Below are 23,456 nucleotides of genomic sequence, written 5' to 3'. Positions count from 1 at the left end.
TGGTCAATTGACAAGTTCACTACTAAAACAGACAAAATGGTGGCAGGTGGGCTTCTCACACACTCTTAGGATCATGTCCCTAGGGATATTATCCCCTGTTCCAGGATAGTCTGGGGCACATAATTAACCTTTATATATAAAACGAAAGGGAAGAATTGAGTTGAATGCAACTCTGGTTGAGTACTTGCCTAGCATGGGTCAGGATCAAGACCCTGCACCGAACAACCTCCATCAGAAACAGACTCATCAATCCATATCATTCATTCTTGCTTGTTTTTGTTGTTTTCAAAAGCTCTTTAACTAGACTGACCTGACACTCAAAGTGAAGACTAGATAGAATACATGGCATCCTCCTGCCTCTGCCTCTAAAGTCTTGAAATTTCTGGTTTTGCTGACAAGCTTGACATCCATTTAGTATTTGAAAGGCAAACGTTTGAATAAAGAACAAGTTGAGCAATAAGGTGGCACCATATTGGCTAGTGTCCAATTCTAGGGTCTTTAAGAGTGAGTTCAAGTCTAGCCAGGGCTACATAGTCAAACCCTGTCTCAATAGAAACAAATAAGCTGCTAAAAGACAGACAAGACCCCCTACACACTTCCAATGTGCTCTGTGCGCCAAAGTAGTATGACATAGCTAGGCTCCTTGAACCTGGCTCTAAAACTTTGAAAATAAAAAGTAAGCTGGGTGTGGTGGTGAATTCTTTAATCACAGCACTTGAGAGGCAGAGGCAGGTAGATCTCTGAGTTCAAGGGCAGTCTGGCCCAAAAAGTCAGTTCCTGGACAACCAGGGCTGTTACCCCGAGATACAGTCTTGAAAAATGAAGCAAAGGAAAGGGAGAGAGAAGCAATTTCACCAATTCATAGATTTTTTTCCCTGTCTTTGCCAGGATCAATTCGTTGAAAGCAGAATACGGGTTAATTTGGCATATAGCTTTTTTCCATCCTCTCTGAAAGGTGGTTAATATTGTTTTTGCTATAAGGAATGGGGCTCTGTTTTGTTTTGTTTTTTTTCCTGGATGCTCCTTTCCAAAGGGATATCGGATTCAGAGTAGCAAAGTTTGGAAATGGATGGGACAATGGTGAACATGAATGATTGAGAGAGGCTCCACATGCTGCCCATAAGGGGAGGTTGCTTTTGAGACCACCAAATAGTGAGTGGAATGGAGTAAATTCGGGTCTCTAACGTGGTCACCATGGAAACAGGTGCTGAAGAGTTAAACTCCTCATAAGAGAGACCCTGAAAACACATTCTCTTCTGAATTTTCTCCAGGATCATCTCCCTAAAGATCCATCAGAATGGACTTGGAAGCCCCACCCACACTCCTGCAGCTGGCTGCACAGTGCACAGTGAGGAAGGAGGTGCTGACCATCTCTGTTCTGCAGAACCTACCAATGAAGCTCTTTCCACCACTATTCAAGGAGGCTGACATTCTGAGAAAAGCAAAGATGATTAAACTCCTGGTGGAGTACTGGCCCTATCCTAGCCTTCTTGTTGGGTTGCTGATAGATAAAACCAACTTGGAGACTTTCCAGGCTATACTGGAGGGAGTTGGCACATGGCTGAAACGGAAGTATCGTCCCAGGTAAGCCAAATACCAGGTATGGAAATCTGGGTTTAGAAGAATGAGGTGAAAAGTGGATTAGAGGCTTTGGTCTCAGAGACCTATAGGGGCCTGGAAAGCTTTTGAGTCCTTGTAACAAATTAAATATGAGATACAGGTTTGTGCAGATACCCCTGTGTCTCCACCGGGTAATAGAAATAGGAGCTGACATGCTGGGAGGTGGTGGCACACACCTTTAATCCCAGCACTTGGTAGATCAAGGCAGGTGAATATCTGAATTTGAGGCCAGCCTAGTCTATAGACCTACAGAGGCAGGGATACACAGAGAAATCTTGTCTTAAAAAACTAACAAACAAAAAGAAATAAGAGCTGACAGAAATCCAAGGCAACTGAGTGTAGAGAAACAGGGCTGGTCTCCAGATGTGGTTCAGGTAAAGTGCACCTGCTTGGCAAGCTAGAGGTTGTTTTGGAGACCCAGTACTGAAAACCATGAGTATATAGAAGATAGCAGAGCAGGGGACAAATAGCATCAGAGATGATGAAAAACAGTATTGGGTCTTGATTTCCCTTCTGACCCATCTCCTGTTTTATCCATAGGATGGGGAAGCTTCAAGTGGTTGACTTGAGGAATGGACACCATGACTTCTGGGATATGCTGGCTGGAAGAGAGGGTGGAGATCAGTTAGTAGAAACTATGCCTGAGAAGCAAGAAGTGGAGGGCCACTCAAGGAGGCAGCGTTTGAGGGTGTTCAGTGACCTTTCCTTCAAGTCTTCTCGGCATGAAGATAAACAGCAAACACATTTGTTGCAGTGGGCAAAGGACAGAGAGGGTTTCTTGCATCTGTGCTGCGAGAAGTTGGAAATTGGAGCATTAGGAGTGTCCAAGGTCAAGAAGGTGTTAAAGCTTTTACAGCCAGAGTTCATCAAGGAGTTGGAACTGAATACAGTGGGGAATCTGTCCAAATTGACAAAACTTGTACCTTGCATCAGCAAGATGAGAAATCTTCAGAAACTCATGCTAGTACGCATCTTTGGAAGACATACTTACACCCCCTTGGAAGAGAGGAACGTCACCAAGATCCTTTCTTTGTTCCCCAAACTCAGCTATCTCCAGCATCTCACTATTGATGATGTCTATTTTCTCAGAGACCACATGAATGAGTTGTTCAGGTAAGAAAGGATGAAGTACTGTTGCTGTTACCAGAGCAAACTTCTTTTTTACATAAGAGAGTAGTGGGCACTAATATCTGCAGGCCACTGTACATTTTAAGATGAACATGTAAGCATAATCTTGTTCCATGTGAACTGAATCAGGGCTCATGTGACCACTCACAAATCTGAGCAATGAAGTGGGGTAGATTGTACGGAGAGAGCTGCCATGGTAGAAGACCAGTATTGTGAGTCGTATCTAGTGAGGTTTCCTCAACAGCAATCCTATCTGATCTAATGTGAAGAAATGGGAAAGAGAAGAGGCCCCTGTATAGGGAGGGCTCAGATCTGCAGTTTCCCAGGTGAGCTCTGTGTTTCCATTAGATCTGGAAGAACAGACCCTTGCCTTCCCCTAATTCCTAAACACTATACGGCTCCCTGTCTCTTTATCTCTTCACTCTTTATTATTATTATTATTATTATTATTATTATTATTATTATTATTATTATATATTCTCTTTATATACATTTCAAATGCTATCCCGAAAGCTCCCTATACCCTCTCTCCGCCCTGCTCCCCTGCCCACCCGCTCCTGTTTCTTGGCCCTGAAGCTGGAAAGAACCTCTTCACTCTTTAACCCTGACCATCCACCCCAGCCTTTGCATTCCCTGATCCACTTAAGTCAATGATTCTTTAGGAGGTATCTTGATATATGATTATGGATTCTAAATTTCCTCTTCCTTTGGGCTCTCTTAACCTAGTTGGTAACTCTAAGTCCCTGCTTGTCACTGAAGACTAAGATTGGTGGCTGTGGAATGAGCCAGTCCCACCATGAAGGTAATACCCTCATGTCAAAATAGCTTGAGTAAGCCAACTCCCAACAGGTTACACTGGATGCCATCCCAAGATCACTTTGACCCCAACCATGTGATCTCTCCCTAGGTACCTGGAGGCTCCCTTGTTGTCCCTGACCATCACTCTGTGCCAGATCTCTCAGTCAGACTTGGAGTCATTTTCCCAGCATTGGAACTACGGTCAGCTTAAACATCTGTGCTTGAAAGGTGTCTCTTTATCTACATTGAATGTCACACCTCTCAAATTTTTCTTAGAGAGTGTTGCAGATACTCTGCAGACTCTAGAATTAGAAGACTGTAGGATGAAGGACTCTCACCTCAGGATCCTTCTGCCTGCCTTGACCAAATGCACCCGTCTCACTAGCATCAATTTTTATGACAATAACATCTCCAGGGATGTTCTGCAGGATCTTCTGCACCGCACAGCCAACATGAGCCAGCTGACCATGGAACTGTACCCTGCCCCAGTAGAGGTCTATAATGAGTGGAGTTATGTTCAAGTAGAGAGATTTTCTCAGCTTTGTGCTGAGCTCATGAACACACTCATAACTGTAAGACGGCCCAAGTCAGTCTGCTTTGGTACCTATTCCTGTTATGACTGCGATACACATTGTATCTATGGAAATCAGACCACATTTTGTGAATGCTTGGAGTAACAACAGGAATACTCCTGTGTACTAAGAAATGAATTCCTAGGGACTGGTCTCTTGTCCAGAGGGCCCAGAACACATGGTTTTGGTCATTTCTCAGTATGATGCAAACAATGGTCCAAACTCCTGTCAGGACAGTCTTCTTCACTGGCTTTCTCCTAATTATGAAGCCATTGTCAGATCCTGAGAACCTGATATTCTCTCTGTGGTATGCTCAATTAATTGGTTCTCAAGATTATAGTTAGGACAGTTCTTTGACTGTACACAGAGATGGAGGGATACTGTGTTGTCTAAGCTTTTGTTCCATAAGAACTCTCAACGTGGCCAGGCAGTGGTGGCACACGCCTTTAATCCCAGCACTTGAGAGGCAGAGGCAGGCAGATTTCTGAGTTCAAGGCCAGCCTGGTCTTCAAAGTGAGTTCCAGGACAGCCAGAGCTATACAGAGAAAGCCAGGGCTATACAGAGAAGCCCAAAAACCAAAAAACAACAAACAAGAACCAAAAGAAAAACAAACCAAAACAACAACAACAACAACAACAACAACAACAAAAGAACAGGTAATAAATAAAGCTTTTCTGACATTCTCATTTTTGCATCTGCCTGTGAGTCATGTATCTTCAAGGTAGCAGTATGCAAAGCCAAAGCTTGAGAAAGGGAGTTTTGGTGAATAAGCAGCAGATTGCAGTTCAGGGTAGTCAAGCTAGTAGATGTGAGGACATCAAAGATAGCTGAAGCAGAAGAAAACAATGGACAGCAAAGGGATGAAGGCCTAGCAACATTTTTAATCTTTTTTATTTCTCATGATGCATTGTAGCTTAGGCTGGATTTGACCTCCTCACTCATTATCTTATCCACACTTACAGATTCAAGAGGTCACTAACAGATACCTCCAAGGTCATCTTGTAGACCACCTGACATTAAGGCCCTGTTCTTCAGGGCTCCCAACCTCTGGTAAGCGTCTTGCACATTAATGGTTCCAGGAGATGGACAGAAGTCCCTGTCCTCTCTAAAAGAATTACCAATCCCTAGGAAATGCGTAATAGATGTGCCTGAGTCTAGCAGTTGTGTTCCCTTGTATCTGTGTAATCACATATCAATAAAAAATGTGCCAAATCTTTTGAGTATTTTTTTTCCTTTGTTAGACTTATTTATAAAAATATTGGTAGGCCGCGGTGGCACATGCCTTGAGTCCCAGCAGGCAAAGAAACAAGCTGATCTCTTGAGTTCAAGGCTAGCTTGCTCTACAGTGAGTTCCAAGAGAGCAATAGCTACACAGAGAAACACCGTGTCAATAAATAAATAAATAAATAAATAAATAAATAAATAAATAAATGTAAATAAATCTTTTAAAAAATGTATTAGTAGCCAAGATTACTCAATGGGCAAAGGATAGTTGAAGCCAATCTTGACAATATTGGAATAATAAAGGAGGGGTAGGGCTGACTCCCAGTGTTGGCTTTTGACATCCACAAGCAGGTAATGACAGGAATGTTGTGTTGTGTGTGCAGACAAAAAAAGAAATATTGTAAATGAATGTTGACTTAAAATGTACATGTGAAAACCCTTTAAAAATTTTATTTTTGTTTTAGGTTATAATACATTTTTCCATTTCTTAATTTTTTTTTTCCTGTAGCCCTGGCTGTTCTGGAACTCACTTTGTAGACCAGGCTGGCCTCGAACTCAGATATCCACCTGCTTCTGCCTCCCAAGTGCTGGGATTAAAGGCATGTGCCAACACACCCAGCCATTTCTCCATTTCTTAAAACCTCTCCCATATGCCCATCATTGCTACTGTTCAAAATTGGCCTTTTTAAAAGTGCCTATACTTATATGTATATATATAAATATTCCTAAATATATATAAAGCCCTCTGAAGCCAACAACCACAGATAGACATGAACTCTGCAAGGTGACACATTTTAACACTTGCCAGGTAGTTTTATCAGTTGGACATATTTGAAACTAGCTACAGTTTTCTCCAAGGTGCATTTTGCAGATTTCACTGTAGATTACTGGTGAATCAAAAGGAGAATAAATGTTACTTTGACCAAGAAACTGGGGAAATCTGGGTTAAATTTAAGGATAATTGAGCATGCCTTTAATCCCAGCACTCAGGAGGCAGAGGCAGACGGATTTCTGAGTTCGAGGCCAGCCTGGTCTACAAAGTGAGAAACCCTGTCTCAAAAAACCAAAAAAAAAAAAAAAAAAAAAAAAAGAAAAGAAAAGAAAAGAAAAAGAAAAATTTAAGGATAATTTAAGGATAATTTACCTATGAAGGTCAGTAACTACAGCCTACCATGTTTTCAGGAAGTCCAGAGGGTCTCATATACAATCAGGTATGGTTGTAGGCTTTTCTGGGGTAGTTCACATGGAGAAAGACATTGACACTCTAACCAGGTCTTCCTGGCAAGCTCTCACTTGGGAGCCCAGCTTCCTATGATGCTGAGGTTCTAAAGGATAATAGAGTGGCTAAGTAGAACTTGGTCACAAGGACATTCTCATCAGAGGAGATCATGTCCTCTTCCACATCTGTTTCATCTCTACCAGATCCAGCTTGGGCTGAAGCCCCTGGATCTGAGCCATAGAGCATCTTTGCTCAGCTGATTGTAGCTGCTGATTGTTGGGAGCCGCCCCCACATTCGCCGTTACAAGATGGCGCTGACATCCTGTGTTCTAAGTGGTAAACAAATAATCTGCGCATGTGCCAAGGGTATCTTATGACTACTTGTGCTCTGCTTTCCCCGTGACGTCAACTCGGCCGATGGGCTGCAGCCAATCAGGGAGTGACACGTCCTAAGTGAAGGATAACTCCTCCTTAAAGGGGACGGGGTTCCCGCCATTCTCCCTTTTCGGCTCTCTTGCTTCTTGCTCTCTTGCTTCCTGCACTCTGGCTCCTGAAGATGTAAGCAATAGCTCTCTTGCTTCTTGCTCTCTTGCTGCTTACACTCCTGCTCCTGAAGATGTAAGCAATAAAGTTTTGCCGCAGAAGATTTTGGTCTGTGGTGTTCTTCCTGGCCGGTCGTGAGAACGCGTCTAATAACAATTGGTGCCGAATTCCGGGACGAGAAAAAACTCGGGACTAGCGCAAGGAAGATCCCTCATTCCAGAACCAGAACTGCGGATTGCGGTAATAAAGGTTCCCGTAAAGCAGACTGTTAAGAAGGATTCAACTGCGTGAATTCAGAACTTTTCAGCTGGGGAACGGCGGTAACCCGTAAGTATAGCTTTACAAGATAAGTCTGATCTTGAACTTTCTAAGGAAATTCAAGACAGTCTATCAGAAGTAAAGTGGAAAATGGCTTTTCAAGATATGTTTGGCCTTGAATTTTTTCTGTTGTTAGGAGCCCTTTTGTTCCTTTTTACATGTTATCAAGTGATTAAGATAGGGCTGAAAATTCTAGAGGAAATTCAGGACAAGCTATCAGAAGTAAAGCGGGGAGAGAGAGTAGGAACAAAGAGGAAATATGGTACACAAAATAAGTATACAGGCCTTTCCAAGGGTCTTGAACCCGAGGAAAAGTTAAGGTTAGGTAGGAATACCTGGAGAGAGATTAGAAGAAAAAGAGGAAAAAGGGAAAAGAAGAAAGATCGATTAGCGGAGGTCTCTAAGAGATACTCGTCACTAGATGAGCTCAGGAAGCCAGCTCTTAGTAGCTCTGAAGCAGGTGAAGAATCCTCCTCTGAGGAAACAGACTGGGAGGAAGAAGCAGCTCATTATGAGAAAAAAGGGTACCAGCCAGGTAAAGTGCTAGCTAATCAGTTAAGGAAGCCAAAAGCGGCTGGCGAAGGCCAGTTTGCTGATTGGCCTCAGGGCAGTCGGCTTCAAGGTCCGCCCTATGCGGAGTCCCCGCCCTGCGTAGTGCGTCAGCAATGCGCAGAGAGGCAGTGCGCAGACTCATTCATTCCCAGAGAGGAACAGAGGAAAATACAACAGGCATTTCCGGTCTTTGAAGGAGCCGAGGGTGGGCGTGTCCACGCTCCGGTAGAATACTTACAAATTACTTTAAGTCAGTGGGGTTTACAGATAGCCACAGAAAAGGTCCAAATTTCTGATACAGGACAATTCTTGGGCTCTGTGGTGTCCCCAGATAAGATTGTGCCCCAAAAGGTAGAGATAAGAAGAGATCACCTCCATACCTTAAATGATTTTCAAAAGCTGTTGGGAGATATTAATTGGCTTAGACCTTTTTTAAAGATTCCTTCCGCTGAGTTAAGGCCTTTGTTTGGTATTTTAGAAGGAGATCCTCATATCTCCTCCCCTAGGACTCTTACTCTAGCTGCTAACCAGGCCTTACAAAAAGTGGAAAAAGCCTTACAGAATGCACAATTACAACGTATTGAGGATTCGCAGCCTTTCAGTTTGTGTGTCTTTAAGACAGCACAATTGCCAACTGCAGTTTTGTGGCAGAATGGGCCATTGTTGTGGATCCATCCAAACGTATCCCCAGCTAAAATAATAGATTGGTATCCTGATGCAATTGCACAGCTTGCCCTTAAAGGCCTAAAAGCAGCAATCACCCACTTTGGGCAAAGTCCATATCTTTTAATTGTACCTTATACCGCTGCACAGGTTCAAACCTTGGCAGCCGCATCTAATGATTGGGCAGTTTTAGTTACCTCCTTTTCAGGAAAAATAGATAACCATTATCCAAAGCATCCAATCTTACAGTTTGCCCAAAATCAATCTGTTGTGTTTCCACAAATAACAGTAAGAAACCCACTTAAAAATGGGATTGTGGTATATACTGATGGATCAAAAACTGGCATAGGTGCCTATGTGGCTAATGGTAAAGTGGTATCCAAACAATATAATGAAAATTCACCTCAAGTGGTAGAATGTTTAGTGGTTTTAGAAGTTTTAAAAACCTTTTTAGAACCCCTTAATATTGTGTCAGATTCCTGTTATGTGGTAAATGCAGTAAATCTTTTAGAAGTGGCTGGAGTGATTAAGCCTTCCAGTAGAGTTGCCAATATTTTTCAGCAGATACAATTAGTTTTGTTATCTAGAAGATCTCCTGTTTATATTACTCATGTTAGAGCCCATTCAGGCCTACCTGGCCCCATGGCTCTGGGAAACGATTTGGCAGATAAGGCCACTAAAGTGGTGGCTGCTGCCCTATCATCCCCGGTAGAGGCTGCAAGAAATTTTCATAACAATTTTCATGTGACGGCTGAAACATTACGCAGTCGTTTCTCCCTGACAAGAAAAGAAGCCCGTGACATTGTTACTCAATGTCAAAGCTGCTGTGAGTTCTTGCCAGTTCCTCATGTGGGAATTAACCCACGCGGTATTCGACCTCTACAGGTCTGGCAAATGGATGTTACACATGTTTCTTCCTTTGGAAAACTTCAATATCTCCATGTGTCCATTGACACATGTTCTGGCATCATGTTTGCTTCTCCGTTAACCGGAGAAAAGGCCTCACATGTGATTCAACATTGTCTTGAGGCATGGAGTGCTTGGGGGAAACCCAGACTCCTTAAGACTGATAATGGACCAGCTTATACATCACAAAAATTTCAGCAGTTCTGCCGTCAGATGGACGTAACCCACCTGACTGGACTTCCATACAACCCTCAAGGACAGGGTATTGTTGAGCGTGCGCATCGCACCCTCAAAGCCTATCTTATAAAACAGAAGAGGGGAACTTTTGAGGAGACTGTACCCCGAGCACCAAGAGTGTCGGTGTCTTTGGCACTCTTTACACTCAATTTTTTAAATATTGATGCTCATGGCCATACTGCGGCTGAACGTCATTGTTCAGAGCCAGATAGGCCCAATGAGATGGTTAAATGGAAAAATGTCCTTGATAATAAATGGTATGGCCCGGATCCTATTTTGATAAGATCCAGGGGAGCGGTCTGTGTTTTCCCACAGAATGAAGACAACCCATTTTGGATACCAGAAAGACTCACCCGAAAAATCCAGACTGACCAAGGGAATACTGATGTCCCTCGTCTTGGTGATGTCCAGGGCGTCAATAATAAAGAGAGAGCAGCGTTGGGGGATAATGTCGACATTTCCACTCCCAATGACGGTGATGTATAATGCTCAAGTATTCTCCTGCTTTTTTACACTAACTAGGAACTGGGTTTGGCCTTAATTCAGACAGCCTTGGCTCTGTCTGGACAGGTCCAGACGACTGACACCATTAACACTTTGTCAGCCTCAGTGACTACAGTCATAGATGAACAGGCCTCAGCTAATGTCAAAATACAGAGAGGTCTCATGCTGGTTAATCAACTCATAGATCTTGTCCAGAAACAACTAGATGTATTATGACAAATAACTCAGCTGGGATGTGAACAAAAGTTTCCGGGATTGTGTGTTATTTCCATTCAGTATGTTAAATTTACTAGGGCAGCTAAATTGTCAAAAAGTCTTTTTCAGTATATGTTACAGAATTGGATGGCTGAATTTGAACAGATCCTTCGAGAATTGAGACTTCAGGTCAACTCCACGCGCTTGGACCTGTCGCTGACCAAAGGATTACCCAATTGGATCTCCTCAGCATTTTCTTTCTTTAAAAAATGGGTGGGATTAATATTATTTGGAGATACACTTTGCTGTGGATTAGTGTTGCTTCTTTGATTGGTCTGTAAGCTTAAGGCCTAAACTAGGAGAGACAAGGTGGTTATTGCCCAGGCGCTTGCAGGACTAGAACATGGAACTCCCCCTGATATATGGTTATCTATGCTTAGGCAATAGGTCGCTGGCCACTCAGCTCTTATATCCCATGAGGCTAGACTCATTGCACGGGATAGAGTGAGTGTGCTTCAGCAGCCCGAGAGAGTTGCAAGGCTAAGCACTGCAATGGAAAGGCTCTGCGGCATATATGAGCCTATTCTAGGGAGACATGTCATCTTTCATGAAGGTTCAGTGTCCTAGTTCCCTTCCCCCAGGCAAAACGACACGGGAGCAGGTCAGGGTTGCTCTGGGTAAAAGCCTGTAAGCCTAAGAGCTAATCCTGTACATGGCTCCTTTACCTACACACTGGGGATTTGACCTCTATCTCCACTCTCATTAATATGGGTGGCCTATTTGCTCTTATTAAAAGAAAAAGGGGGAGATGTTGGGAGCCGCCCCCACATTCGCCGTTACAAGATGGCGCTGACATCCTGTGTTCTAAGTGGTAAACAAATAATCTGCGCATGTGCCAAGGGTATCTTATGACTACTTGTGCTCTGCTTTCCCCGTGACGTCAACTCGGCCGATGGGCTGCAGCCAATCAGGGAGTGACACGTCCTAAGTGAAGGATAACTCCTCCTTAAAGGGGACGGGGTTCCCGCCATTCTCCCTTTTCGGCTCTCTTGCTTCTTGCTCTCTTGCTTCCTGCACTCTGGCTCCTGAAGATGTAAGCAATAGCTCTCTTGCTTCTTGCTCTCTTGCTGCTTACACTCCTGCTCCTGAAGATGTAAGCAATAAAGTTTTGCCGCAGAAGATTTTGGTCTGTGGTGTTCTTCCTGGCCGGTCGTGAGAACGCGTCTAATAACAGCTGATCTTGCTCTTCACTCAAAGGAGAAACGTGATCTCATAGAGGCCAGGCAGGTCTTTCTTCTCCCAAATTCTGATACTGTGGACCAGTATCAGCAGTCAGTGCTCATGGGGCACGACATGTATGGCCTTTTGTCTTCATCTCATCCCTAGTTCTTGGCACCTTTGAATGACATTTGATGCAATCAATTCCCAGACTATCTAGGACCCCTGGAAGATGAGCTGGGTGGGGATTCAGGAATCTGGTCATGACTGGAAGCCACTTTTAGAAAAGGGTGTGTGAAGTCTAAAGGTTCTTAGATATTGTGATACAGATGAGTCATAGTGCACTGTAACTGAAATTCCTGCATTTGGGTGGGAAAGGCAGCAGGATCCTTAAGTTCAAGGTCATGCTCTGCTACAGTGTTAATTGATAGCTTTGGGAACTTGATAGCCTGTCTTATATCAAAACTATACACATAAAATCAAGCAGTTAAGCAAATGAAAATAAATCTCAGAGTAGGGAATGGAGAATGTCAGAATCCTAGAACCTAGAGTCAACTGCTTAAATTCCTGAAGATTTTGTTACCCCAAGCAGTCACCACTGAGTCTACATCCCTGAAGGCAATCTTCAGGGATGATACCCTACTTAAGGTGACACAAAATTATTGATGCTTGTCTTATCCAATGTGAATGTTTCAGACCTGGTTTATGGACCAGGCTTGGTGATACACTATGATGTTAAGGATGGAGTGTCACTTATTAGAAGCAGCAGTGTTCACAGCATGAGTTAGAGGCTAGTTCTGGATGCATGTCCAATCCCTACTCATAGAAAAAACCTATTACTGCAGGCTCATGCCTATAACCAAACTCTAAGGCAGGCAGGCAGGTTCCCTTATGTTTACCACTAGCCTGTCTACTCCAAGAACCCCTGAGCACCCTGCATTATAGAGTAACATAAACATGAATGCATTAATGAATATATATATATTACTCAAGAAATTATGAAAGGGCTTGGGATATAGTTCAATGGGGAAGTGCTTACATTTATCATGCATGTATCATTGTAGAAAATAAAAGATTACAAAAATTTTGTAAATGAAGGAATGGAGAGGTGTCTTAGCATCTAAATGCACTGGATATTCTTCTAGAGGACTGGGGTTCAATTCCAAGTACTCATATGTTGGCTCAAATTCCTCTGTCACTCCAAGTCTTGGAATTCCAGCACCCTCTTCTGGCTTCCATAAGCACCAGTTTATATGCTGGATTCACAGCCATACATGCAGGCAAAACACTCATAACATTTTAAATGGATACACTTTTTTGTTTGTTTTTGTTTTGAGACAGGGTTTCTCTGTATAGCCCTGGCTGTCCTGGAACTCACTTTGTAGACCAGGCTGGCCTTGAACTCAGAAATCTGCCTGCCTCTGCCTCCCGAGTGCTGAGATTAAAGGCATGCACCACTACGCCCAGCTATAAATACACTTTTAAAAATATTAAAGTATTTGTGCACCTTTAATCACAAGATAATACCAGTCTGCTATGCATAAAGTAAACACTGCTTAGAAATTATCTTTATTTAGTTTTAACCCACACTTATACATTTATTCATTCATTCATTAAATTTGTGTAGGGATAGCTTCAGTTGTCCTGTTTTAAAGATTTGTTTTTATTATTTTTAGCAATGTGTTTGTGTTCTCTTTGTTGAGAAATGTTCACAGAGATGAAGATTGAAGAATGAAAAATTACTGGCCTCTTGTAAGAACATGAACTTTTTACCTCGGAGCCCACCCCCTCCCATCTGGAAAACATACTTGAGAAAAAACATTTTCTGGAACAACCACAGAATGTTTCAACAAGCCAGATGTATTGCCAATCACAGGATATGACTCTTTGGTTGAGTAAACTTGTGGTTGTTAAACTTCCCCTATTCCCTCCCCATTCCCCCTCCCAGTTTGTGGTTTTTTCCTTTAAAAGCTTGTGAAAAATTTGAGTGGTCGTCGAGACTCCTCTACCCTGTGCTAAGGTGTATGAGTTTCGACCCCAGAGCTCTGTGTGCTTTCATGTTGCTGCTTTATTTCGACCCCAGAGCTCTGGTCTGTGTGCTTTCATGTTGCTGCCTTATTAAATCTTGCCTTCTACATTTTATGTATGGTCTCAGTGTCTTCTTGGGTACGCGGCTGTCCCGGGTCTTGAGTGTCTGAGTAAGGGTCTCCCTTCGGGGGTCTTTCATTTGGTACATTGGCCGGGAATTTGAGAATCTTTCATTTGGTGCATTGGCCGGGAAACAGCGCGACCACTCAGAGGTCCTAGACCCACTTAGAGGTAAGATTCTTTGTTCTGCTTTGGTCTGATGTCTGTGTTCTGTTTCTAAGTTTGGTGCGATCGCAGTTTCAGTTTTGCGGACGCTCAGTGAGACCGCGCTCCGAGAGGGAGTGTGGGGTGGATAAGGATAGACGTGTCCAGGTGTCCACCGTCCGTTCGCCCTGGGAGACGTCCCAGGAGGAACAGGGGAGGATCAGGGACGCCTGGTGGACCCCTTTGAAGGCCAAGAGACCATTTGGGGTTGCGAGATCGTGGGTTCGAGTCCCACCTCGTGCCCAGTTGCGAGATCGTGGGTTCGAGTCCCACCTCGTGTTTTGTTGCGAGATCGTGGGTTCGAGTCCCACCTCGCGTCTGGTCACGGGATCGTGGGTTCGAGTCCCACCTCGTGCAGAGGGTCTCCCTCCGGGAATCTTTCAAGATGAGCACAAAGGCTGGAGGAGTTAGATCCCTCTGGATCTGGAGGTTGAGATCGTTGTGTGCTACCTAAAATTGATGCTAGGAACTGAACTCAAGTCCTCCAAAAGAGCAGTTTGTGCTCTAAAGACCTGAGCTGCCATCTCTTCAGCCCACAGATATTTGTGAAGACTGGATCTCACTATGTAGACATGACTAGCCTGGAAGCTACTATGTAGACCAGGCTGGGCCTGAACACACAGAGATCAGACTTCTTTAGCACTGGAGCACTAAAATGAAAGGGGTTCATAGCTAATAATTATTAGCTTGGCTGATTATTTGTTTGTTTTGATGTTTGTGTTTGTTCAGAAGTCATAATACCTTTTCTGCTTCCTGATGATCTCAAGTTACACTGTTTTTGAGACAGGATCTTACCATAAATCTTTGGGTGTCCTGAAACATTTTTGTAGATCTGGCCTCCAGCTCATGGAAATGAGCCTTCTGCTGCCTCCCAGATGCTAGCATTAAAGGTGTATGGCACCATGCCTGCCTCAGCTATCATTTTTTATTTCCTTTTCTCCACTCGGTGTGCTGGGCTGATCTTTTCTAAAATGCCCTCTTCTGACAGAGAGCCAAGGGCCCTTCCTTGCTTTTTTTTTTTTTTAAAGGATTTATTACTACACATAAGTACACTGTAGCTGTCTTTAGATGTGCCAGAAGAGGGCGTCAGATCTCATTATGGATGGTTGTGAGCCACCATGTGGTTGCTGGGATTTGAACTTGAAGAATGAAAAATTACTGGCCTCTTGTAAGAACATGAACTTTTAACCTCGGAGCCCACCCCCTCCCATCTAGAGGTTGTTCTCGGAACACTCCTAAACTTTTCACCCCAAAACTCCTCACCCTAAAGTTCGAAAAAACTGTTCCAAGAACATTTTTGAGATAAAGGCCTCCTGGAACAACCTCAAAATGAACCGGGTACATTGCCAAATGATAGGACATGACTCCTTAGTTACGTAGATTCCTTGATAGGACATGACTCCTTAGTTATGTAGATTCCTTTGGCAGAACTCCCTAGTGATGTAAACTTGTACTTTTCCTGCCCAGTTCTCCCCCTTTGAGTTTTACTATATAAGCCTGTGAAAAATTTTGGCTGACTGTCGAGACTCCTCTACCCTGTGCTAAGGTGTATGAGTTTCGACCCCAGAGCTCTGTGTGCTTTCATGTTGCCGCTTTATTTCGACCCCAGAGCTCTGGTCTGTGTGCTTTCATGTTGCTGCCTTATTAAATCTTGCCTTCTACATTTTATGTATGGTCTCAGTGTCTTCTTGGGTACGCGGCTGTCCCGGGACTTGAGTGTCTGAGTAAGGGTCTCCCTTCGGGGGTCTTTCATTTGGTGCGTTGGCCGGGAAACAGCGCGACCACCCAGAGGTCCTAGACCCACTTAGAGGTAAGATTCTTTGTTCTGCTTTGGTCTGATGTCTGTGTTCTGTTTCTAAGTTTGGTGCGATCGCAGTTTCAGTTTTGCGGACGCTCAGTGAGACTGCGCTCCGAGAGGGAGTGCGGGGTGGATAAGTATAGACGTGTCCAGGTGTCCACCGTCCGTTCGCCCTGGGAGACGTCCCAGGAGGAACAGGGGAGGATCAGGGACGCCTGGTGGACCCCTTTGAAGGCCAAGAGACCATTTGGGGTTGCGAGATCGTGGGTTCAAGTCCCACCTCGTGCCCAGTTGCGAGATCGTGGGTTCGAGTCCCACCTCGTGTTTTGTTGCGAGATCGTGGGTTCGAGTCCCACCTCGTGTTTTGTTGCGAGATCGTGGGTTCGAGTCCCACCTCGCGTCTGGTCACGGGATCGTGGGTTCGAGTCCCACCTCGTGTTTTGTTGCGAGATCGTGGGTTCGAGTCCCACCTCGCGTCTGGTCACGGGATCGTGGGTTCGAGTCCCACCTCGTGCAGAGGGTCTCAATCGGCCGGCCTTAGAGAGGCCATCTGATTCTTCTGGTTTCTTTTTTGACTTAGTCTCGTGTCCGCTCTTGTTGTGACTACTGTTTTTCTAGAAATGGGACAATCTGTGTCCACTCCCCTTTCTCTGACTCTGGAGCATTGGAAGGAGGTGCGGGTCAGAGCCCACAACCAGTCAGTGGAGGTCAGAAAGGGTCCGTGGCAGACCTTTTGCACCTCCGAGTAGTCAACGTTTGGAGTGGGCTGGCCACCTAAGGGTGCTTTTGACTTGTCACTAATCGCCCTTTTAGGTCAGGCAAATTGTTTTTCAGGAGGAAGGGAGTCGATGTAGAATCCGACCCCGTCAGGTTTCTTTTTCTCTGTTACTATCTTGTTTTTGTTTGTGGTTTACGGTTTCTGTGTGTGTCTTGTGTGTCTCTTTGTGTTCGGACTTGGACTGATGACTGACGACTGTTTTTAAGTTATGCCTTCTGAAATAAGCCTAAAAATCCTGTCAGATCCCTATGCTGACCACTTCCTTTCACATCCTCAGCTGCCCTGCCTCCCACTCCAACTCCAGAGAGCAGTCAGCGGGTCACAGTGGTCCCGCCCATGGACCTGGAGCCTAGGGAAAAATGAGCTCGGAAATCCGGAGCAAAAGAGGAGTGGTCCCTGAAAAGTCAGTGGCCTAGATGTTGTGGCTGCTGAAAAAAAAAAGAAGAGGAGGCTGTTCGAGTAGCTGGCCAAGAGCGCTGCAGGTTCCCAGGCAGCTTCTCATTCCCCTGTCCCTTGCATCCCGTCTCTTGTTAACAGAAAAACTGCTTTCACTTTGAGATATGAGTGGCCCGATACAGCCAGCTGTGAGAGCTGCACTCCCGTCTCTGCTCTAAAGTTCCCTCTTCTCAGAAGGTGGCACCACCCTGAGTTGCTGGCAGTGAGTCTGTTCCAAGTTCCAGTGAGGGAGGCATCCGCCCACTTGGGGCTTCTGTCCAAGGTAAGGAGCACCTGTGAGTCTAACTGCCAGGCTCTGATGGGGGTCTCGTCTCTGTGGGACTAGAAAGTCCCAACAATCTGACCAAGGTAACAGGAAGTTAAGACAAAGACAGAGATCAGAGTCAGAATCAGAGCTGTGCTGTGAGACAAAGAGATAAAAAAAATAAAATGCTGGCCACAAAAGTCAGGAAAATTAGAAAACTTAGATAGTACCTGGCAACAAACGAAAGCTTTTGGCTAAAGATCAATGTGTTTAAGAGATAACAAAAGGGGTGCTAATACAGAAGCTGAGTCCTTAAAAGAGTCCGGTGGCCTACCTGTTGAAGCAGCTAGAAAAAGAGACTGTGTTTCATACTCCTCCACTGACCAGTGCAAAACAAGCTAAAAAGTTCCTGGGCACTGCGGGCTTTTGCAGATTGTGGATTCCAGGTTTTGCTGAGTTAAAGAGATAAACAGCCCTTCGTATATAAAAAAAGAGAACAATCTTACATGGCCTTGGATGCTATTGAAACTGCCCTAATGTTATCCCCAGCTATGGGACTCCTAGATGTGACTGAGAACAAAGGTATTGCCAAAGAAGTTCTTACTCAGAGATTGGGACCCTGAAAAAGACCTGTGGCATACTTGTAAAAAATTAGACCTGGTGGCTGTAGGATGGCCTGCTTGTCTGCACATAGTGGCTTCTGGTCAAGGACGCAGATAAATTGACTCTGAGACAAAACTTGGCACATGTCCTAGAAAGTGTGGTTCAGCCCCCATGACCGATGGCTGACTAACGCTCTTGAAAGCATTATCCAACTGTTCCCCTGACGGATGGACACATTGTCAGAGCTTTTTGTTGACTGAACGAGTGACCTTCGCTCCCCCTGCTATCCTCAATCTCACTACTGCCTGAGACTTCACCTACTCATCATTGTGCTGACATTCTGGCAGAAGGAACTCATACTCGAAATGATCTGAAGGATCAGATCAGCCTTGGCCTGAGAGTTTGAACTGGTACACGGATGGCAGTAGCCTAGAGGTTAAAGGTAAGCGGAAGGCGGGGACAGCAGTGCAGTGATGGACAGAAAGCAAGTGATCTAGGCCAGCAGCCTCCCTAAAGGAACTTCAGCCCTGAAAGCTAAACTTGTGGCTTTAATACAAGCTCTATATATACAGACAAAGAGAGCTGTTGACATCTACAGAAAAAGACCTAAGATGCTGTGGCTAAAAAAAAAAATCAGGTGGCAAATCTAACCGCCCAGGCATCCTAAAGAGCAATGATCCTGACAGTCTAAAGACTATCAAGTTATAGACAAATTAAGACTGGTAAAAGAAACCCTGTATGACATAGTAGAAACTGAAGAAAAAAAAACTAGTCCTCTCATGAGAAGACAGACCTGACATCTACTGAAAAATAGACTTTACTGAAAAAAATATGTGTATGAATACCTTATGGTTTTTGTGAACGTTCTCAAGATGGATAAAAGCTTTTCCTTGTAAAACTGAGACTGCTCAGATAGTCATCAAGAAGATTATTAAAAATTTTCCAAGGTTCGGAGTGCCAAAAACAATAGTGTCAGATAATGGTCCTGCCTTTGTTGCCCAGGTAAGCCAGGGTGTGGCCAAGTATTTAGAGGTCAAATATTATGTGTACAGACCTCAGAACTCAGGACAGATAGAAATAATGAATAAAACTCTAAACAGACCTTGACAAAATTAATCCTAGAGACTGGCACAGACTTACTTGGTACTCCTTCCCCTTGCCCTATTTAAAACTGAAAATACTCCCTCTTGATTCGGTTTTACTCTTTTTGAGATCCTTTATGGGGCTCCTATGCCCATCACTGTCTTAAATAATGTGTTTAAACCTATGTTGTTATAATAATGATCTGTATACTAAGTTATAAGGCTTACAGGTGGTGCAGAAAGAAGTCTGGTCACAACTGGCTACAGTGAACGAGCTGGGTACCCCAAGGACAACTCACCAGTTCCAGCCAGAGATCTGATCTACGTACACCTGCGTCATGCTGAGACCCTCAAGCCTCACTAGAAGGGTCCCTGCCTAGTTCTGTTTACTAATCTGCCTTATTCTGTTTCTGTTCCCATGTTAAAGATAGAGTAAATGCAGTATTCTCCACATAGAGATATAGACTTCTGAAATTCTAAGATTAGAATTACTTACAAGAAGAAGTGGGGAATGAAGAATGAAAAATTACTGGCCTCTTGTAAGAACATGAACTTTTTACCTCGGAGCCCACCCCCTCCCATCTAGAGGTTGTTCTCGGAACACTCCTAAACTTTTCACCCCAAAACTCCTCACCCTAAAGTTCGAAAAAACTGTTCCAAGAACATTTTTGAGATAAAGGCCTCCTGGAACAACCTCAAAATGAACCGGGTACATTGCCAAATGATAGGACATGACTCCTTAGTTACGTAGATTCCTTGATAGGACATGACTCCTTAGTTATGTAGATTCCTTTGGCAGAACTCCCTAGTGATGTAAACTTGTACTTTTCCTGCCCAGTTCTCCCCCTTTGAGTTTTACTATATAAGCCTGTGAAAAATTTTGGCTGACTGTCGAGACTCCTCTACCCTGTGCTAAGGTGTATGAGTTTCGACCCCAGAGCTCTGTGTGCTTTCATGTTGCCGCTTTATTTCGACCCCAGAGCTCTGGTCTGTGTGCTTTCATGTTGCTGCCTTATTAAATCTTGCCTTCTACATTTTATGTATGGTCTCAGTGTCTTCTTGGGTACGCGGCTGTCCCGGGACTTGAGTGTCTGAGTAAGGGTCTCCCTTCGGGGGTCTTTCAAACTCAGGACCTTCAGAAGAACAGTCAGTGCTTTTACCCCCTGAGCCATCTCACCAGCCCCCTGGCTTGCTTTACTACACAGCTTTTTGTACATTCTAGCCTGACTTCAGACTTGCTAGATAGCCAAAGATGAACTCGAACTTCTGTTCCTCAAGACTCAAACTCTTTTTTAAAATTAATTATTTTATTTATTCACACCCCAAATGTTGCTCCCCTCCAGGGCCCCTTCTAAGAGTTATTTACCCAAACCATTCTCCCCTTCCCCTCTGAGAGAGTGCCCTCCCTGCCCCCAAATCCCTGGGGCATCAAGTCTTTACTGGATTAGGCTCATCCTTTCCCACTGAGGCCATTCAAGGCAGTCCTCTACTACATATGCCAGGGGGACAGGAATCGTCTCTTGTAGGCTCTTTGATTGATGACTTAGTCACCCACATTGAGTCCTGAGATCCTCTTATATTCCAGGTCTCTGAAACTTTCTAGAGGTTCCCCACCCCATCAGCTGCATATTTCCAGATTCTCCCAGCCTTTTGGGCTTCTCTCTTGCCTCCCCCAGAGCTGATTCTGCCCCCTTCCCCTTCTCCTCTCCCACCCAGACCCTCCCTCCCTCTGCCTCCCATGATTATTTTGTTCCCCTTTCTAAGTGGGTTTGAAGCATCCTCACTTGGGCCTTCCTTCTTGTTTAACATCTTCAGATCTGTGGTATCATGGGTATTCCATACTTTTTGGCTGATAATCCACTTATCAATGAGTATATACTATGCACATGCTTCTAGGTCTGGGTTACCTCACTCAGGATGATATTTTCCAGTTATATCCATTTGCCTGCAAGATTCATGATGTCCTTGATTTTTAATAGCTGTATAGAATCCCATTGTGTAAATGAACCACATTTTCTGTATCTTTTCTTCAGTTGAGGGACATCTGCGTTGTTTCCAGTCTCTGGCTATAATGAGCAAGGCTGCTATGAACACAGTAGAGCACCTGTCCTTGTGGTATTGTGGAACATTTTCTGGGGATATGCCCAACAGTGGTATAGCTGGGTCCTCAAGTAGAACTATTTCCAGTTTTCTAAGGAATGGCCAGATTGATATCCAGGGTGTTTGTACCAGTATGTGTCAGGAGCCATCATAGGATAAGCTAATAACTAGCAGGTAATCTTCCCCAGATGAGGTCTGCTTCGAATTATAAGCCATTGGATTTGATCCAATGGACAAGACCTAGAAGAAATCATTTTATGGAAGATTCCTGCTCTTAATATGCTTTTCCTGTTCTTATTAAACATATATAACAATCACTAGGTATTAGTCCACCCCTTTGGAGCAGATCTCTACAGATCTATGAAGATATACTGTCTTGTAGTGATGCTATATAGACAAATAGATGACTTGTTAATTCTTTTTTTAAGATTTATTTATTTCATATATGTGACTACACTATTGCTGTCTTCAGACACACCAGAAGAGGGCATCAGATCCCCACTAGAGAGGGTGAGCCACCATGTGGTTGCTGGGGATTGAACTCTGAACCTTTGGAAGAACAGTCAGTGCTCTTAACCGCTAAGCCATCTCTCCAGCCCCAACTTGTTAATTCTTAATGATGATCTATAAGAATTCCTAATTTTTTTTGTTGCTGTTGGTTTTCAAGACAGGGTTTCTCTGTGTAGCCCTGGCTGTCCTGGAACTCACTCTGTAGACCAGGCTGGCCTCGAACTCAGAAATCCACCTGCCTCTGCTTCCCAAGTGCTGGGACTAAAGGCGTGGGCCACCACGCCCGGTGAATTCCTAAAATTTTATTAGTGATTATTAAGCTCTTTTATTAGATCCTTTTCTAATAGTCAAAACTGCAATGAGAACTCTGTCCGTTTCCCATGGATCACCAGTTAATTGACTCTTAGATAGTAACCAGACTTTCTCCTACTCAGAGCACATTCCAAGAGGTTGTAAAACAATTAACCAAGTTCATAAAAAGGGAACTAACAATTTATAAGTGCTAGGATGGATGATAAAATATTGTCTGGGTTTACCTATACAAAACTTAACTAATAACTTAGTTATGTTTTTTAACTTTCTTTTTCTTTTTTAAGATTTGTTTCTTATATGTAAATACACAGTCTTCAGGCACACCAGGAGAGGGCATCAGATCTCATTACAGATGGCTGTGAGCCACCATGTGATTGCTGGGAATTGAACTCAGGTATCCTGAGCTTTTGTGCCCGCTGACAAGAACACGCTCAGGACAATCAGAATCTTCTGCGGCAAAAGCTTTATTGCTTCCTTCTTCAGGAGCAAGAGAGAAAATGGCAAAACCCCGTCCCTTTTAAGAATTATCCTCCGCCTAGGACGTGTCACTCCCTGATTGGCTGCAGCCCATTGGCCAAGTTGTTGTCACGGGGAAGGCAGAGCACATGGAGTGGAAAATTACCCTGGCACATGCGCAGATTATTTGTTTACTACTGAGAACACAGGATGTCAGCACCATCTTGTAATGGCAAATGTGAGGGCGGCTCCCCACACTCAGGATCTTTGGAAGAGCAGTCATTGCTCTTAATCACTGAGCCATCTCTCCAGCCTGGTTTTTAACTTTCAGTGAGCCTGTGGAGCTGTGACAGGTGATGGTTGTTTAGCTAGATAATTACTCCTAATGGACATACATGTAAACATTCTCCATTGTAAACTTCTATTTCAATTTATGATTTGATTTTGTGTGTGAACTTGTGATGAACTTTTTAACATGTGATCATGTGTTCTGAAAGATGCTTAAGTACTGAGGACAAAGAGACAAGAAGAACAATTTTTCCTTTGCCCCTCTTAGGATCTTTCTGCTTTCCCCTTTTCTGAGATAGCTCTCATAGGAAACTTTTTACAACTTAGTAATAAATGCAATATAATCACTCTTTAAAGTGTCCCCTTTTCTTTCTGTGACTTCCACTAGCAAGCTGAAAGGTAGAGCCTCATAGTTCCTGCTGAGATAGAACAAAGGCCACATGACTTAATTCCCACCCCCACCCCCCCCTACCCCGCCCCCCAGGTGTCAATCACCTAAGCCTCAGAAAGAGCAAGAAAGTTTTTAAGACTTTTCAGAAGTAATCATCAGCATTTCAGTACAATTTAAGAGCTAGAAATTCTGGAGACCTTCAGACTTTAAAGCCACACCAGAGTCCTACTCTGTGCCCTGTCTCAACCCTCTCCAGGCTGTGAACCTCCAGGAAAGTGTGTAATCTCACATAGAGGAGTGTTTCCCTTTCCCCATAGTTTTGCCAGCAAGTGGTTTCACTTGAGTTTTTGATTGTAGTCATTCTGATTGGTATAAAGTGTAATCTTCT

The 23,456-nt window shown here is 43.9% G+C and overlaps 1 protein-coding gene across 1 annotated transcript; it reads left to right on the top strand.

The window, feature by feature from the left end:
- Positions 1-1,297: 1,297 nt before the first annotated feature.
- Positions 1,298-4,540, top strand: Pramel14 (PRAME like 14). The gene is made up of 3 exons (NM_001085540.2): positions 1,298-1,584; positions 2,161-2,733; positions 3,656-4,540. The coding sequence occupies exons 1-3, from the start codon at positions 1,298-1,300 to the stop codon at positions 4,221-4,223; spliced, it is 1,428 nt and encodes a 475-aa protein (NP_001079009.1). The 3' UTR covers positions 4,224-4,540.
- Positions 4,541-23,456: the final 18,916 nt, after the last annotated feature.

The sequence above is a fragment of the Mus musculus genome, chromosome 4 (assembly GCF_000001635.26).
Source record: "Mus musculus strain C57BL/6J chromosome 4, GRCm38.p6 C57BL/6J".
Taxonomy (NCBI): Eukaryota; Metazoa; Chordata; class Mammalia; order Rodentia; family Muridae; genus Mus; species Mus musculus.
This window is presented reverse-complemented; position numbering and strand designations above follow the sequence as displayed.

What these genes read in the sequence shown, in the direction of transcription:
- Pramel14 (NM_001085540.2), top strand. Translation starts at nt 1,298, where the DNA reads ATGGACTTGGAAGCCCCACCCACACTCCTGCAGCTGGCTGCACAGTGC. An exon ending in AAACGGAAGTATCGTCCCAG is followed by an intron (nt 1,585 to 2,160) that starts GTAAGCCAAATA and finishes TTTTATCCATAG; the next exon opens with GATGGGGAAGCTTCAAGTGG. An exon ending in CACATGAATGAGTTGTTCAG is followed by an intron (nt 2,734 to 3,655) that starts GTAAGAAAGGAT and finishes ATCTCTCCCTAG; the next exon opens with GTACCTGGAGGCTCCCTTGT.